Source organism: Pleurodeles waltl, chromosome 3_1, assembly GCF_031143425.1.
Source record: "Pleurodeles waltl isolate 20211129_DDA chromosome 3_1, aPleWal1.hap1.20221129, whole genome shotgun sequence".
In the NCBI taxonomy this organism is placed as follows: Eukaryota; Metazoa; Chordata; class Amphibia; order Caudata; family Salamandridae; genus Pleurodeles; species Pleurodeles waltl.
In genome coordinates this window covers 169,954,905-169,972,109 of record NC_090440.1, presented here as the reverse complement: position 1 = coordinate 169,972,109, position 17,205 = coordinate 169,954,905, and the positions used below count along the sequence as shown (strand labels likewise).

The window sequence follows — 17,205 nt, the reverse complement described above, 5'->3', positions numbered from 1 at the left end:
ACTAAGACAGGAAGTGTAGGTTGATGGAAGAGAGAGGCATGAAGAGCATTCAAGATTAAGCAGCCTCTCTATTCAGTAACCCCAGCATGGAATATTCCTGGCAGTGAACTCCTAAGTAAATCTTTGGCCCCTACATTTATTTTTTTTTACAGAGTAAGCACTGCTCAACTGTCCATCTACCCTAAAAAGATTACCAGACCAGATTTACAAGAAAGTGGCGCATCAGCTTTGATGCACCACTTTTCTTGCAACCACCTAACGACGTCATGTATGCGCTGTATTTACAATACCGCACCATGGCGCTCGTTAGGACAATAGCGTCATAATTTATGACGCTATTTTGGTACTTTACAGGATTAGCGCCATAAATTATGGAGCTCATCCTGCAAAGTAAAGGGAGGCCCATTGAAAGTAATGGGTGCAGCGGTTTAGCACCTGCTTTAAGCAGGCATTAAAAATGACACTTAAAATGGTGCAGTGAAATGTTGTAAATTTCACTGCGCCATTTCTACGGGCCTCCCAGCGTGGGAACACCCCCATTGAATACATTAAGCCTGGCACAGGCATAATGTGGCGCAAGGGGTTACAAAGTGGCACAATGCATGCATTGCGCCACTTTGTATATATGGCGAAGGAGAATGGCCTCCCTAACGCCACATTAGCATAAAAAAATAATGACACTAGTTTGGCGCTAAGAGACGTTCGGGCCTTGTAAATCTGGCCCATACTACGCAAGTGTCCACTTCTCAGCACCGCAAGTGCAGCAGCTAAGCTCCAGTACGGAGAGGTGCAGCAATGTTGCTAGTCTTTGATAACCACCGCTTCTGATCCAGCTGCATGGTACCACTAAGTCTTCAATTCCTTCTGTTCTTCTTCCTACTCAATGCCTTTGAAAATTAAGAAGACAGAAAATGTGTGACAAATTTCAGCAAGATACAGGGAATTGTCAAAATTTGCAAAATCAGAAATCATTTAAGAAGTTTGTGTTTCCAGCAGATTTGTTTTTTTTTCAGTTTACCACACTGTATCATTGCATAAATTCCCAACCTATTTTTTTTTAATGTGACTTCAACCAATGATCATTTTTATTTCAGACGCTCTTTGTTCTTCATGATTACGTTATCATTCAAGACATACTAAGCATGAGTTATTGTTCTGTTGTAATTTCAGTAGCAACTACATTATTCAAACTACACGTGGTACTGCTACTTTCCTGATCACAAAGCTCAATCACATATTAGTACTATCTGAATCCTCTTAGCTGCAAAGAGCTAATTGACTGAGAAAGTTGTAGAACATCAGAGACAGGGTTTGAAAGTCAACTCAGACTCTTATGCATTCATGATGTATCTGAAGCTGGGATGGTATTATTAAATTTGCGGTCACTACCAAGCACCTGAAATCCAGGAAATTGACAATTCAGATTTGTAAACCATGAGAGAGAAATGTAGGCAATGCAAAATGATCAACAAAAATGAACAGTGCCTTTAGCTACTACATCCAGAACCAAACCGATATGATCCAATCCCTGACCTATCTGATGGGATGGGTTTATTTTGCTGTTAGCCTTAAGCTGCTACATTATTTTATGATCAGTGCGTAATTTTTGGAAACACAAAAAGTTAAGTGCCAGGGCCTTTTTCAAGAGGCCACTGCAGTTTGCACCACCCATTGCCCACCCATTGCCCCTGCCGCCGCTGCCAATGACAGTACCAACACAACTTCTAACCATCACACTCCTACCAGTAGGACACTGCAGAGTATCCCAGGCCCCCAAAGCTATAAGAAAGGCTTAGGTGGCAGGTATGGTTGTTTCTAGTGCACATTGAATTCATAAACAACGGTTGTTGCACTCAACTCTAAACTAGACAAACAGCGCTACAATGTGGCAGACTGACATAAGTGCCAGTGGTGACAAACTGCCAGTGCCGAGCACCGGGAACCTGTGGCTCAAATTAAGCACTGCATGACATGTGTCTTCAGAATACAACCAGAGCAGGCCTGCCCTTATATTCACACCTGGGGTATTTGTCAGCAAAGAATGAATGAAACTGGTTCATGGTGACATATGGCACCGACAGTCTTCTAATGAAAACCAGATCTTCATTGAAGATTTGAAGCAGGAGCAAGTTCAAATAGTTATTTCACTTGGATCAGCCAACAGTACATAATCACTCAAGGGGTCCAAAGCATCATCAGTCAAGGGTCCCAAAGTGACACACTGCCCTCATTTTCCTCATCTTAGAGCTAGGACTGTATGGTAACTGGTGGCCTCATGAGACCAAAATCTAAATTCTTCAGAGCTTTCTTGGATCCCAAAACAGCTACACCCCTTGTAGGAAAGTACACTCTTTCTTGGCATGGTTACCCCCATTTTCTGCCTGTTGTCAGTGTGTTTGACTGTGTTAACTGGGATCCTGCTAACCAGGACCCCAGTGATTATGCTCTCTCACTTTAAACTTGGTTACTTGAAACACATACACCCCACATTTGCCATACTGGTGACCCCATGTAAATCCCTAGTATATGGTACCCAGGGCATTGGGGCACCAGGGGATGCCCATGGGCTGCAGCATGTATCATGCCACCCATGGGGAGCCCATGCAAAGTGTATATGCAGCCCTGTCATTGCAGCCTGCGTGAAAGGGTGCATGCACCCTTTTCACTACAGGTCACTGCACCAGGTCATTGTAAGTCACCCCTACGGTAGGTCTTCCTAGCCCAGATGGCAGGGTGCAAGTACCTGTGTGTGTGGGGACCCCTGCATGAGCAGAGGTGCTCCCACAAACTCCAGCTCCATTTTCATGGGCTTCGTGAGTGCGGGCCACCATTTTATGCGTGTACTGGACATAGGTCACTACCTATGTCCAGCTACATAACGGTAACTCCGAAGCTAGGCATGTTTGGTATCAAACATGTCAGAATCATACTCCAATACTGTTGCCAGTATTGGAAGTATGATTCCATGCACTCTGGGGGCTCCTTATAGGACCCCCAGCATTGCTCCTACCAGTCTTCTGGGGTTTTCTGGGCAGCCCAAGCTACTGCCACCACTAAGACAGGTTTCTACCCTCCTGCTGCTTGAACGGCTCAAGCCCAGGAAGGTTAAACAAAGGATTACCTTTGGGAGGGGTGGGTAGCACCCTCTCCCTTTGGAAATAGGTGTTGCATGGCTTCAGAGGGGTAGCCTCTCCAAGCCACTGGTACACTTTGAAGGGCACATTTGGTGCCCTCCATTCATAAACCAGTCTACACTGGATAAGGGGCCCCCAGTTCCTGCTCTGGCATGAAACTGGACTATGAAAAAAATCGGTGTGACCACTCCCTTGTCCACCACCACCCCAGGAGTGGTGCCCAGAGCTCCTCCAGAGGGTCCCTGGGTTCTGCCATCTTGAATCCAAGGTGGGCAGGGAACTCTGGGAGCATCTGAGTGGCCAGGTCAGGCAGGTGACTTCAGAGCCCCCTTCTGATAGGTGGTCACCTGGCTAGGTGACCAATCCCTCTTTCAGGGCTATTTAGGGTCTCCCTCTTGGGTGGGTCCTCAGATTTGGCTTGCAAGATTCCAGAAGGACTCCTCTGCAAGCTCTACTTCAACTTCTAGCCACTGGAACTATGACTGGACCCTCCAGGAACTGACAATCTGCATCCACGACGAAGGCCCTGCTTGCAACATTGTTTCCACGGCTCCTTCCAGCTCCTGCAACATTTCCCAAGCTGTGCATCCTCTGAGGACGGCCAGTCTTCAGTCTGCACAAGAAGGGAGAAGGAATCTCTTTTGGAGTGTAGCAGTCACTCTCCTGCATCCGCAGGCACCAACTGCAACAATGACCGGCTGTGTGGATCTCCTCTCATTCCAAGCTGCATGGATCCTGCATCATGGGTGGTGGTCCAGAGTAGTCCTCTTGGTCCTGTCTGCCAGCAGTCCAACTTTGATGAAGGTAAGCCCTTGTCTTCCCAGGCAGGACAGTACCCCTGTGCACCGCATCTCTTTCAGCTACCAAAGAGTGTTGGCATCTCCTCAAAGGGATCTTCAGGCTCCATGTAGCCTGAGCCTCCAGCACTTCTTTGTGTGATGCACAGCCCTCGGCGTGCTTCTCCTGCGGCATGGGACGCTTCTCCAGTTGTGTTGTGTGGGCTCCTCTGCGACTCTTGGTTCCTCTTCCAGTGAGTCTCCTGTGGGGGCTGCCTTTTCTTCTGTGGACTCTGCCTTGCTGAGGGTCCCCTATGACTCTCCCCATGGGTTGAGTCCTCCAAGACCTTTCTGGTCCCCGGCAGCTCCACATTTGCTTCACTGCGACTTCTGCCTTTGCCAAGGCTTGTTGCTGGTTTTTCCACGCCAATAACCTAGTGCAATCTTTCATCCAGCATGGGACATCGACTGCATCCTCCAAGAACTCTTCACTGACTCCAGGGCTGCATTACGGACCGTCTTTGTCCTACCGTCGACCAACTCCTGCGACCACAGCTGGGTGGGTAGTGGCTCCTGCCCCCACTGGACTCTTCTGTGAGTTCTAGACTTGGTCCCTTCTTCCACAGGTATTCCTCTTCAGGAATCCACTGCTGGTTTCTTGCAGTCGTGTCTGGGTGTTGCATTTTCTTATTTTTCATCCTTTTGGGTGGTTTGGGAAAAATCCAGTAACTTACTTCTTTCTTTCTGGTCACTGGGGGGGAACTGTGGTACTTACCTTTGGGGTTTCCTAGTTCCTGCAGCTCCCTTCTACACATCCCACTTACCTAGGTATGGGTCCTGCATTCTCATTAAAAAAAGTTAGTGTATGGTTTCGGCTTCCCCTAGGATCACTATTGTCTATTGCTATTTGCACTGTTTTCTAACACTTTCTATGCCTATTTACTAGTGTACATATCTAGTGTGTTACTTACCTCCTGTTGGAGGGTTGCCTCTCTAGTACATTTTGGTAATTGTGTCACTAAAATAAAGTACCTTTATTTTTGTAACACTGAGTGTTTTCTTTTATCTGTGTAAGTGCTATGTGACTTCAGTGTTTATTTCATGACCTTTGCATGTCTCCCTAGATAATTCTTGGCTGCTCATCCACAGCTACCTCTAGAGAGCCTGGCTTCTAGACACTGCCTACACTACACTAATAGGGGATACCTGGACCTGGTATAAGGTGCAAGTACCACACACCAGGCCAGCTTCCTACACCCCACGAACAAACAATTCAGTATGTGAGAACTAAAGACGTTTAAAAGTATTTGCTGATTTCCTCTGTACAACTCTATCTAAGCACAATCATTGAACAAGAGGCGAGCAATAATGTGTCATGAAGACTATGGATCCAGCCTACAGTTACTAAGCCATCTTTAGAGTCAAATTTTCTACTAGGTATCTCAGTTTTCTTCACGAGAAACAATGTATCTTTTCACAACATGAGAGGATAGGTTGAAATAGATTGTCTCATAGTAATTTTAGATCTCCCACAACTCTATACTGTTCCCTAGATTTATATAAGCTTCATTAATACACAGAGACAGATACCTATTTTGTGGCTCACTGAAGCCCTGGGAAATGTTCTGTGCCCTGGGAAATAGGACATTCAAAGAGCAAATAAAAGCTTCAATGTAAATTAAGAAAAATCCTCCCTACTTCCCATGGGAACACCAGTATCATGGACTGATGATGTATCTGAGTCTACAATAGCTGTCAAGGAGCATTAAGTATCTAGATACTCTCGTATTTCATGACAGTAAGACTCCATTACAAGATTTTAGCAAATAAAAGGGCCACAGAATCCTAGAGTTAGCCCTTATTTTCTGAAATGGCCAGAATAGCAATAACTAACATGTTTATCCTACCCCACTTGCATGTGTTCAAAGGCAGCCCAGTACTACCAATTCAGGCGACATTTAAAATAGTAAACAAACTAAGAATTATTCCTTAACGCTGTCTCTCTGCTTCTCTTTTCATGTCATCAGAATAAAAATTGTCACCATGGGTCAGATGTACAAAGCATTTTTCTCATCCCAGTTTGCAACTGGAAAAATGCCTTTTCTAATGTACAAAAGGTAAAATGCGATTCAGTAACTTGTTTCTGAATTACATTATGCATTTGTGATTCAGTATTTGGAAGGGGCGTGTTTATTGCATCCCTTCCGAATACCAAATCGGTATGGTATGTATCATTGTTTTGCAACCGAATTCCGTTCCCAAAACAGTAGTACTTTATCATCAGTTTAAAACTGGTGTTAACCCAAAAGCAAAGGGGAAGGAGTCCCCAAAAGGCCCCTTCCCCTTTTAGAATGTAATGATAATATTTTTTAAGAGCAGGCACTTGTCCCAGGGACTACGGCCTATTCTTAAAAAATGAAACTGCAAAGTTTTCTTTTTTCTTTTTAAACGCATCCTGTTTTATTTTATGGAAAACTGGCTGCATGAAAAAAAAAGACTGCTTTATTAAAAAGCAATTACAGACATGGTGGTCTGTTGACCTCCGCAGGCCACCATCCCTATGATGGCTGCGATTCCTAATGGGTCTCAAATTGTGACCTACATCATTAATATGTATGAGGTAGGTATATTTGCAACCCACTAGGAATCACTAATGAAACTAAAAAAAATTCATACATTAGGATACTGATTTCCAAATAGTGATTCGGATAGAATTGCAATTAGGTAATTGGTATTCCTAATGTTAGTAGATTGGGCCCCATGTTCTGTGACATGGCCTAATTAATACAAAACAGATGCTTGATGTCCGGACGGATTCATTTTGTAGGCACTGCTTGTATTATGTTATCCTTGTTTTATTTATATGTACTGCTTCTCAGTTTCCCACACCACTACACTCAAAGGTGCACAGCGTCAACATTAGTAAACCTAATTAGTCTCTCCCTATATCAATAGGGTCAACAGGTAGAGAGGAAAACAGGGAACCATCAGAAAGGAGGGTGGAGGCCACTGGCGTAACAATAGCACCCACAGCCTCTGCTCTGCATTGGGGCCTGAGGTCCAGGGGGCCCGCTCAGCACCGTACATTGTGCACAGGCGGTGGGCCCCTGGCCTGAGAGCTCCTAAGTGATTGGGGACGGGGGTCCCTCCATGTACTCCAGTCAATGCCACATTGTAAAGTAAATGCATTAAGCTTTGTCATTGAGTAGTTCTACAAATACTCTATTTAATGGTCCAACATCTTAAGCAAAGGAATTGGTAAAGAACAAAAAAGTTTGGAGACATTGCTACCGTCCCATAAACTTGAAACATGAACTTGTTTTTAAAGGTAGAAGAATGATCCAGGGAATAGAATAAATTGCCTGCGCAGGCTGATTTCTGGCTTAAAAGAGGAATGCTGCACCTGCAAATGTGGGTTTCTTTATGATCACTGCTGCAGTGTTTTGTGAAGTTCATCATCATGTCTCTTTTGTTGTTGTGCAGTTTATCATTATCAGTTTAAGATACATTTCATCAACCAAATTGTCGGGAAGCAGATCGAGCCCACCTTCACAGTTTCCTTGACAGGAACCAGGGAGGATGCAGAAAACCTTCCCATCGTCCCGTGAGTATGAGATTATTCCTGTATTTGGACATTTACACGACCTTGGTGTCTGCAGTGAAATGCTGGCTAAAAATAAGACACCATTTTGATGAGCAGCTAGTGTGTGGGGTCAAGGAGATGTTAAGTGAGGTACATTATTGTAAGGAAAAGCAAGATGTCTTTCTATGGAAATTCATAAAATATGCAGGGGCACACCCACAACAAATGGCCTCATAGGATGTGTGAAAACCTTTCCATCCATTACACTTGTTGGCTTCTTTCCCTGCTCGTTTATATGTTTAAAAGTACGTCTTCCAACTTATATCGTCCATAAGCACTCAAGTGGAAAGAACATGACTTTTCAGAAATAACAATAAGTTCTGAATTTATCAATATATCAGGTGCAATAAGTAGCAGCTATTCTGAATTTGTGAGGAGTAACATGGGATTATGGCTCTTACTGCTCCAAAATCCATATGTGGCAGTAAATACTGTATTGGTTACCCCTTTTTGACCTGGTGTGGTAAATCTCACCAAAGTAGAATTTCTAACCCATTCGCAAACAGGGCTTTGCGCTGGGCTCAGAGCACTCTGCCCCTTTCATGATCAGGACTAGCCAGTATTCAGATATCCTATTTGTGACTGTATCTTAGTTTTCTACAGAACAATGTCTTGGAACATTAGTGGTTTTCATCTGGAAATACGGAATCATTGATTAAAGTTGTGCAGTTGGAAGAGATTATGGACCAGATGCATTAAGATGCTAGTGGTCGTAAATTAGGATTTCTTTTTTTTTTTTGCGACCAGCATCTTTTTTGTGAACTGACCTATGTACTAATAGGTAAGTTTCAAAACATCAAATCATTTTGAGTCGCACTCAGACCAGTCTATTAAATATTAATAATGCGTGGCATAATTTGCAACTCACTGTGATTGGCTACAATCGCATGGATGTTGGCCTGCAAGGTTAATCAGCCCACCAGTTCTGTGATTGCTTTTCAAAAATTAGTTTTTTTTAAAGCAGCCCAATTTTCTTAAAAGTGAGACTTGAGACCACAGCCTCCTTCACCTGAATCAGGCACCCCAGTTTGCAACAGGGGCTTGGTCCAAAGGGGGCAACTTCTTTTTTTAACGAATGAGTTAAAACCCCAATTGGTTGTATCTAATTTTCAATGGTTTGCAACTGGAATTCCAATCACATACCACTGATGCATAGGGAGCCGAAATATAATTTATAAGAGACACCCAAAAGAAACACCTTCCAAACACTTTACAGACCCCTAAATGAGCTTAGTACATTGAAAATAAAATTTGTAGCAGTGGCAAACACTCTGATTTTGCACATCTGAGTGCTTGCAACATGTAAAAAGTTTCAAACACATGGGCCATCATATTTCACATATCACTTTTTGAGTATGCTCACAAAATTTTATTTTCAGTACTGGCATATCTGAAAACAAGAAAAAGCAGGAAGAAATGTTTCTATTTCCAAATGTCATTTTCATTTGTTTTGTTTTCCATTTGTTTTGGGTAATTATGTTAACCTATTTTATTGATTCAATTAGCAGAGTTAACTATTACTTGCACCTCCATCTTGCACTGCTTATGGCCTCACATATAACATCACTCATGACATGTTCTATGACATATTTTATTTAAATCAGTGACGACATCTCCAATGACATCATTGATGATATCAGTCATTACACAATCCAATGAGTGTGTTAGTTTGTATTTTACTTTGCATAGTGGCAGGTAAGTAGTATTCTATCTCAGTACCTAATTTTGTACAACCTCTTTCCTGCTAATAAGTGTAAGCGTTCACAAAATGTTCATGTTCCTAGTGGGTTATGGGAATGTAGAGTAATTGAGCATGTTATGAATGTTTGTGGGCATAACTAACACTGTGTGCAGGTGACAGTTGATGACTTGCACACAAGTTTTTAGGTTTTGAAACAAAAGTTTGTAACAGTGCAATTACTGTATGTACTAAACACTAGGGATTGGAATCACCCTTGAGTACTTTAAGAGAATAGTCTCAGCATGATAATTTCTATATAGGACAAAATGTGTGCACCAGGTGGATGCCCATGTACATGTGCTTGACAAGCCACCAAAGCTGATCTATTTTTAACAATTTCAGAGGTTAAAGGGTGTGGGGAGTATGTCATTTAGCACCTTCAACCTTGGGTGATCACAATGAGTAAGTCTCTCTTTGGAGAGATTTTGCATAGAGTGAACATTGTTCTTAGTAGATACTGTTTAATAATCTGTGGTATATTTCTCATGAAAGTTTGGCTGTTTGCAAACAGTTTGGTAGAGGGTAAACTCTCTGCATAGGGTACACACTGTTCACAGCACCCACTTTTCTTCTTATGTTAGCCTCATTGCTAACTGTGAAGGGTTTGATACAGGCTAAAGGTTGTCCATAGTAGGGCTTCACCTATATAACAGGGCTTGAGTGTCTGGGGGAATTTGGTTTTCTCTGAACAGTTGTGTATAGAGATTGATCACAATGTGTAATAGGGGTTACCCATCTATGTGTGGTTGATTGTCAAAATGAGCTCATTTAACCTTGAAATGTATGGTATGGGCTCAGTGTTGCACATAACAGAAGCTTGCTACACATAAGGGGGCTGTTTGAATGATGGCATTAATGATGCTTCATATTATTCTGAGCTATTTCGTACTTATTTTCATACCTCTATGTCCATACTCCTACATATAGTAATGTGTACAAAAGTAGCTTGGATGATGTCATTGATGATGTTGATAGAGCGAACCGTAGTAATAATTTACCTGTGTTCGGACGCTCTTTAGGCCGATGAATCTTTTGACTAAGTGGGAACTCTCCGTACTCTTATATCGATCAGTCGCATCAAATCAATAATCAATAACGAACATAAGCAATACCTTGATCAACATAACACTTAACAATTAATCCAGAATACATTTCGGCGAACCCTGACCTTTCAGTCAGGAATAACCACACCAGTTTATTGCAAAGTTAGTGAATTTATTTCCCTATATTAACAAAGCTAGCACAATATATATGTGTCTCAACACCAAATGATAAACATAAATGAACATTAATAGCTGTCCATAACGGAGAAACAAGTGTAATCTATGTAGCATTTGAATCACAAGGCATTCGATAATGGCAATGCAAATCACTAATACGATAATCTGTAATGAGCTAATTGCGTACATTTAGTCAGCATAACAAGATCTCAAATTGCATCGTGCGACATATGGAATCCTCGTCTAACCTCAAATTAGCATCGGCATGTGGGACTTCATGCAAAAACAATTTAGCAACATAAATTTAGAAAACTCCTAGCTAGGGCTCTTATCAAAATCAGCAGTTGGTTACCTAAAAGAAACACAATGCAATTTTACAATTTTCCTTTCATATTTACCAATTACGATCAGCATACAAGGAAGTCTTCGTCTCACAGGTACCGTTTCTCGATCAGCATGGGACGGGGCAAAGGGGCAGGGGTGGACGGGGCAATTGCCTCACGGCGGCAATAAAACTACTACTTCATGCAAAGGGCATTTCAAAGTTAAAGTCTCTAGGGCAAGAATCATTTAAAGTCTCTTTCTCTCGATTAGAGAAAGCATCAAAGTATCTCTCAAAATGGCGTCGCAGCAAGATGGGCCATAATAGCTACGAAATGACGCAATGTCGGGCAATAGTTGGTAATGGCTGATAATAGCGCAATGGCTACCTTCTTCTCGTGCACCTGGTTTTTATAGCCAACAGTTCAAATCCGGTAGGGTCTTCCATTGGAGGGTTCATAGGTTAGCTTCAAATTGTCCAATCAAAAACGACAGTTCTCAAGCTTTTACTTAAGCATACATTATCCTTGGAGATGGGTACGCACGTTGCAACATTGTATACCAATTAGTTCACTTTCAGAGCCTCCATTGTCCGCACCTGCAAATCAACCTTGGAGTAAAGAGAAAATATGCCAGGCTGGCACGAAACTTTAAGATAAGCATGTGATCGGTCTCAGTGGAAAAGTACAGCTTCAAGCAAAAATAAACGTTTAATAGTACATTGGAAAAATACGAGCATCTAAACCGTGAGACCAGGCAACTAGGCCAAAGCCTCCATTAAAGTAATGCTAAGCTAAAGCATTTCAAACAAGCAAATCGTAGCACACGTTTATGATTATGTCGGATTAGTGCAATTCTAATACACCACGTTATATAAAGCGCGCTTTTAAATGTTGGCAAACTACTCTAAGGGCACATTTTGTCCCCGTACAATCTTTATTAGTTCGGTTAAAGTCACACATGATTATTTCACACTACGTTTATGCGTTAATAAATCAAAACCTTCATTTTCTGCTTCATCAATGTCACCTATATGTCATCGGTGATGTCATAAATTATGTCATGTAACATGTCATGAGTGATGTAATATGTGAGGTCCTAAGCAGTACATGATGATGGTGCAGGTTATACTTAGCTCTGCTAACTATAACTGGTGAATTTCTATTTTTTTTGTGTTCAAAACGTTAGTTTGTCACTGCCATTTTCACCTATGTATAATGTCACTTTTTCAATTAATTCCTAAAGGTTTTTTTTAAACAAAATCAAATATTTTTTATCACACCTAACTATAACGTCACTTTAACCTTTGTTTTTTTTCAGTGAATTGCTAGTGTTTTTTTTTAACATAAAGTATTATTTTATTGCCATATGTGAAGACAATGTCCACCGCGCACGGGCCTTGCCCATATGTGGTGGGGAATGGTTACAGGGTCTGGCCTGTGGCCAGGCCCTGTGCCTAACCCCTAGCAAGCAGCCAACCCCCTGTGGGGGGAGGGGTCACACAGCGCCCTACCTAAGCCCCTATTGTACAATGAGATCCTAAATCTGTTTGTTTTTAAAAAGGGGAGAGAGTACACATAGTCCCCCCCATCTCTGGGGACTCCCCAAGCCTTCAGCGGTCCAAGGATCCCAGCCCCGGGGCTAAATACAGTAATATTTGATGAGGGGGAATGTGGGTCCCCCTTCCCAAGCTCAAATGGGCCCCTGGGGACCCAAACACCTGAGACCATATTTTAATTAAAGGGGGTGGGCATGTGCCCCCCCATCTCCAATCCTTAAATGACCCTGGGGACCACATCCCCCAGGGCCAATAACTTCACTTCTTGAGGACCGATTACCATAATTAAGGGGAGGCAGGTGCAGGGGATGGACCCCCCACAATACAATAATTAAATTGGGTGTTAATGATACATTGTGCCATAGTATACTGCTGTACCTTTGTGGTATACTGTGGTGCATGCTGATTAGAAGGCAGTGTATCATGTTTCTTACACTTTGGCTGTTTTTTGGGTAATGGACTTATATATAGGTAAGCAATAGGTTTTCATCATTTTCCCTATCCCCTAGCACTTTATTAAAGTGTTAATATGTATAGAAAATATTATTTATTTTTCTATATTTTTTTTAAACGTTCATCATGTAGCGGGCTAGTAGGGAGCAAATACTTTTTGTTGTTGTAAAAAATTTACTATTTTTCTTTAATCTTTTAGTTTGTTTAACTTGCACTGTATTTTAGCGCAATTTGCACACTACCCCATAATTGTATTAAAACATTTTTAATATGTTAAAATTAGAAAATACACTTCAGTGCACATTGTTAGTAAAATATTGTTTATTAGTGTTTTTTTCTTGGCACTGCGGTGCTCCCAAGGTAGTACCACGGTACTCTGTGATATTCATTTTAAAAGTATAAAACATTATAATAGTTTTTCTCTAACTATTACCACTTTAAATTTGTGATAAAAGGTAGGGAAAAATTATAAAACCTACTTCTTACCTGATTTTTAGGCCCTAACCAAGAGCACAGCCAAGTTGCCCCAAAATGAACATGCCTGCTTTTGACTTTTGTAAAGGCAGTCATTCAGTCATATAATGCCTTGTCATTGATATGTACCACAGTAATTTTGAGAAATTGCCATAAAACTACTCCAACAACAAATATCACTAAGTGTTACTCCCTTGTAACATGGAAAATACTTACCCTACTTACCTCTAATCCTCAAAAGGATCATTTGCACATGATTATTTCTAATCTTGCCAAATTTCATCTAAATCTGACCTGCCATTTCGCAGATGACTCCAATACAAAAACTCTTTGTACAATGCTTTGGGAACAAAAGCGTTTTGGGACATCCCTTTTTTCTTTCCATCCCTTTGACCAGTCTCCACAAAACTTTCAACAATCCGCCAATGTAGAAGGAAGAATAGGTCTGGAAAGATTCATGGAGATTCGTCAAACAGGAGCAAAAGTATTAAGGGGTAAATATCCAAGGAATTCCTATCTCTGTTAATCTACTACCACCACTCTGTAATATAATCCCACCAACATTACAACTACAAACGTCTTGCCCTAATATGTTATACAACACTCAAGAACAATTTTACTATAGCCAACTGCATAATTTAGTAAAGCAATGCTTCTAAAAAACAATGCTAGTCGTAAAAGAGAAATTCAATCTTGACTCATTGTTTCAAAGAGTGGAACAAAAAACTAAAAATTAATCAATAAGGGTATTTTTTAAATCAATGAAAGAGACTAGAAGCATAGATCAAGTCATCAAACATCAAGTTTTTATTTCATGATTTGGAACTCTGAAGAGGTCCACATGAAACAAGAGAATACAAAAGACAAAAGATCAAAAATAGACCAGATGATATATATATATATACAATAAAACCAATTAAGCTGAATACCCCGACAATGCATTCAGATTCAAAATCCCCCAAAAACGTATACTAAAACTTTTAAAACAGGTTTGTTTGAATTTTTTTTTTTTAAAGTTAAAAACATGGATACAAAACCTTTCATTTGGAGGGCTAAACATTAAACGCAAAGCTTCAGCCCTGGTTCGAACAGAGAATTTCAGGATAAGGGGTCTCAACATCTTTAAATGATATAACAACAAAGCAGGGCAGACGAATAATTGATGTTTCAGGTCCTGAACTCCATTGTGAGAAAGATTACATACATTTGGTGATCCATACCCTTCAGACATTAATACATTTAACAGTAGGATATTTAAACACATTAGTGTCCAGAAACATTTGACTCCATGGGCTTAGATTGAACAAAGCCTGATTGAAAAGGGATTTTAGCTGGGTTAGTGATAGAGAAGATAACAAACTTTGGCCCAAGTCAAGTTGGACTAGTGCATACTTGAAATTCATAAAGAACATAGAAATCTCCTCACATCACCTCACATATAAAGTGCCTTAGGGAGTTACAGTCACTTCTCAAAAGGCAATAAGCCCAATGCACAAGACCCGCCAAGCCTTGTTCAAATGAACTTTTAATCTCAATCTTAAAGCTGCAGTAGCTGCTAGATTGTTACATGTTGATAATCTCCTTAATATTTGCCCTTCCGTCTATTCTAAAAAAAAAAAAACATTTTGTCAGATCAATTAACTCCACTGCATATAATAGGGTGGGATTTTGGCTTGGTACACAGATAAAAGATGGAAAAAATGTCTCCTGCCCACAGCATTATAAAATGTGTCCATACCCCTTGACCTGTTATTGCGCCTTACTACCACTACTTGAAATGGCATCTGAATCATTTAAAGTGCTATAAATGATTGCTCCTAAAAATGTATACTTCCTAACCGTTTCCAGTTTTTACGAACCAGGGTACCACGAATAGTTGGAGTGATTGCACGTTCTTTTAACCTGAAAGCATAAGCCTTTACTATTCAAACTGTTAATTTTAAAGTAATGCAGTAAGCGGCTGTTTATACCTTTGGGGGTTAAATCAAGAATTAAGATATCATTTGCGTATAGTAAGCAATACTTAGAGGTAAGCCCAATCCTTTTGAAAGAAAACTACACAGGTCAAATATATACAGTGAGAATAACAATGGCACAAGTCAATACCCCTGCTTCAAACCATTTTTCGTCGGGAAGCCCACAGATTATCCCCGATCCCCACTTAAGAGGACTCGACAGCAGGATGAGAAGTGCAGGGCAATAATTAAACACAATACGGTTCCAGGCATGGCAAGATTAGATCATTTTTTCCACAGGATCGGGCGATCAACTTTATCAAAGGCTGTGGAAAAATTTATAAAAGTGGCATATACTAGGGAAACCCATGGTGACATATTTTTCATTAATGAGCTTCAGGGCTGAAGTATCATCTAGAGTGCCATGCTTTTTCCTGAAGCTCAATTAACTGGGATAATCATATTATCCTCAACCCAGGTGTTAAGCTGCTCCAAGAGGCACTTATTAAAAACCTGGCCTACCACATCTAAATGCAATTGGTCAACAGTTGGCAAGAAAATTACTGCCACTGATACATCAATCCCTCTTCTAGCTAAGGAGTCAATAGAAGACAGGTCCTTCTTTAGAGGATGACCAACATTATCGCCTAAACATCAGTATTAACCTTGGCAGTTTTGTTCATCGTAACCTTTGAGGCAAAGCCACCAACATCTTGAAAATGGAGGGTTTTTGGACCTTTTTATTCTTTTTCTGCAAGCACCCTTTCTTACTTTAGCTTTCTCTTTAGTCTGAGAAGACACAGGTGTGTCAGACAAGCTTGCATTGGCACCATCTTTGAACCTAAAAATGAGCAAAGCATCTGACCCATAACAGGAGGCCTTTACTGGGAAACAAGTTGATGCTGCATTCTGGTAGCCTAAATCGAAGAAATGTTTTACTGAGTGAATAAGACTTTCCACATTCTGCTTCTTTTTAATAGTTCCATACAGCTTCTTAAAGTGGAGTTTACCAGCTTGCGTTCCATTGTCTATGCACAAATATTTTGTCTGTGAAGGTCGATTGGAGCAATGGGTATACTGACTTGTGACCCACCGTCGATAAGCCCAAGCTTCGCGCAGGGTATGAGAAGGGGAGCCTTTATACCTGGACTGGGCAAGATGCTTTCTTCCCGCTCATTTATTGCCAACTGCTTAAACTGATTTGTGGATACATCCTCGCCCTCTGGAATCAGGAATAATTTATTTTGGATGTGATCCGCATTATTTACAGTTTTTTCTAAGGGAGCTAAGACAGAAGATAAAATTCTCTCCAGACACTTAAGGGATTCAGAGACTTGTACATATTGATCCGGGAGATTACAATACAGAGTCCCAAGCAACTCCAAATCAGGTATGGATGACATCTACAGAGCAACGGATGAATGCTCTATTGGTTACTACTCAATAGTTTCATTCCTGTTGTTTGTGGCAGAACAGGTGGGGTCATGAGAGGGCCTATCTCCTTTGATGGGTGATTTCTCAAATTAACATCCACGTCCAGGATAGTAAAGTCCTCTTTATGATGGTTGGACTCCTACCCAGGCAGCAAGTTCAAAATATCTGTAACTGTCAGATACGGAGGTGATGTAAAAGGGGGTTTAAGGCTGTGTCCCTTATCTGTGGGAGCGGAGGATCCCTCCAATTTAGAGGTAAGACCATTATGTACCATATTCTCTTTATGAAAGATGGAATAAATAGGGTTCGAGCTCTTCATTGAATGTAGGTGTGCAGCCTTATTTCTGAGAGGATTGGATTTAGTCTTTTTACAGGCCCTTAAATGAATCAGTCTGCCCGAATGGAGCTTCTGTGCTGTCATGCTGTTACCTTAGTTGCTCATGCGTACAAAATAACTTAAACTCAGACATGGCATGTAAATGGAGAGATTTTTCTT

The 17,205-nt window shown here is 41.1% G+C and overlaps 1 protein-coding gene across 1 annotated transcript in view; it reads left to right on the top strand.

Moving 5' to 3' along the window:
• LIPC (lipase C, hepatic type) overlaps positions 1-17,205 on the top strand; it is a 506,459-nt gene that overhangs the window by 442,055 nt on the left and 47,199 nt on the right. The window contains exon 7 of the mRNA XM_069222091.1: positions 7,394-7,514. Coding sequence (XP_069078192.1) covers positions 7,394-7,514 — 121 coding nt within the window. The remainder of the gene's footprint in view (positions 1-7,393; positions 7,515-17,205) is intronic.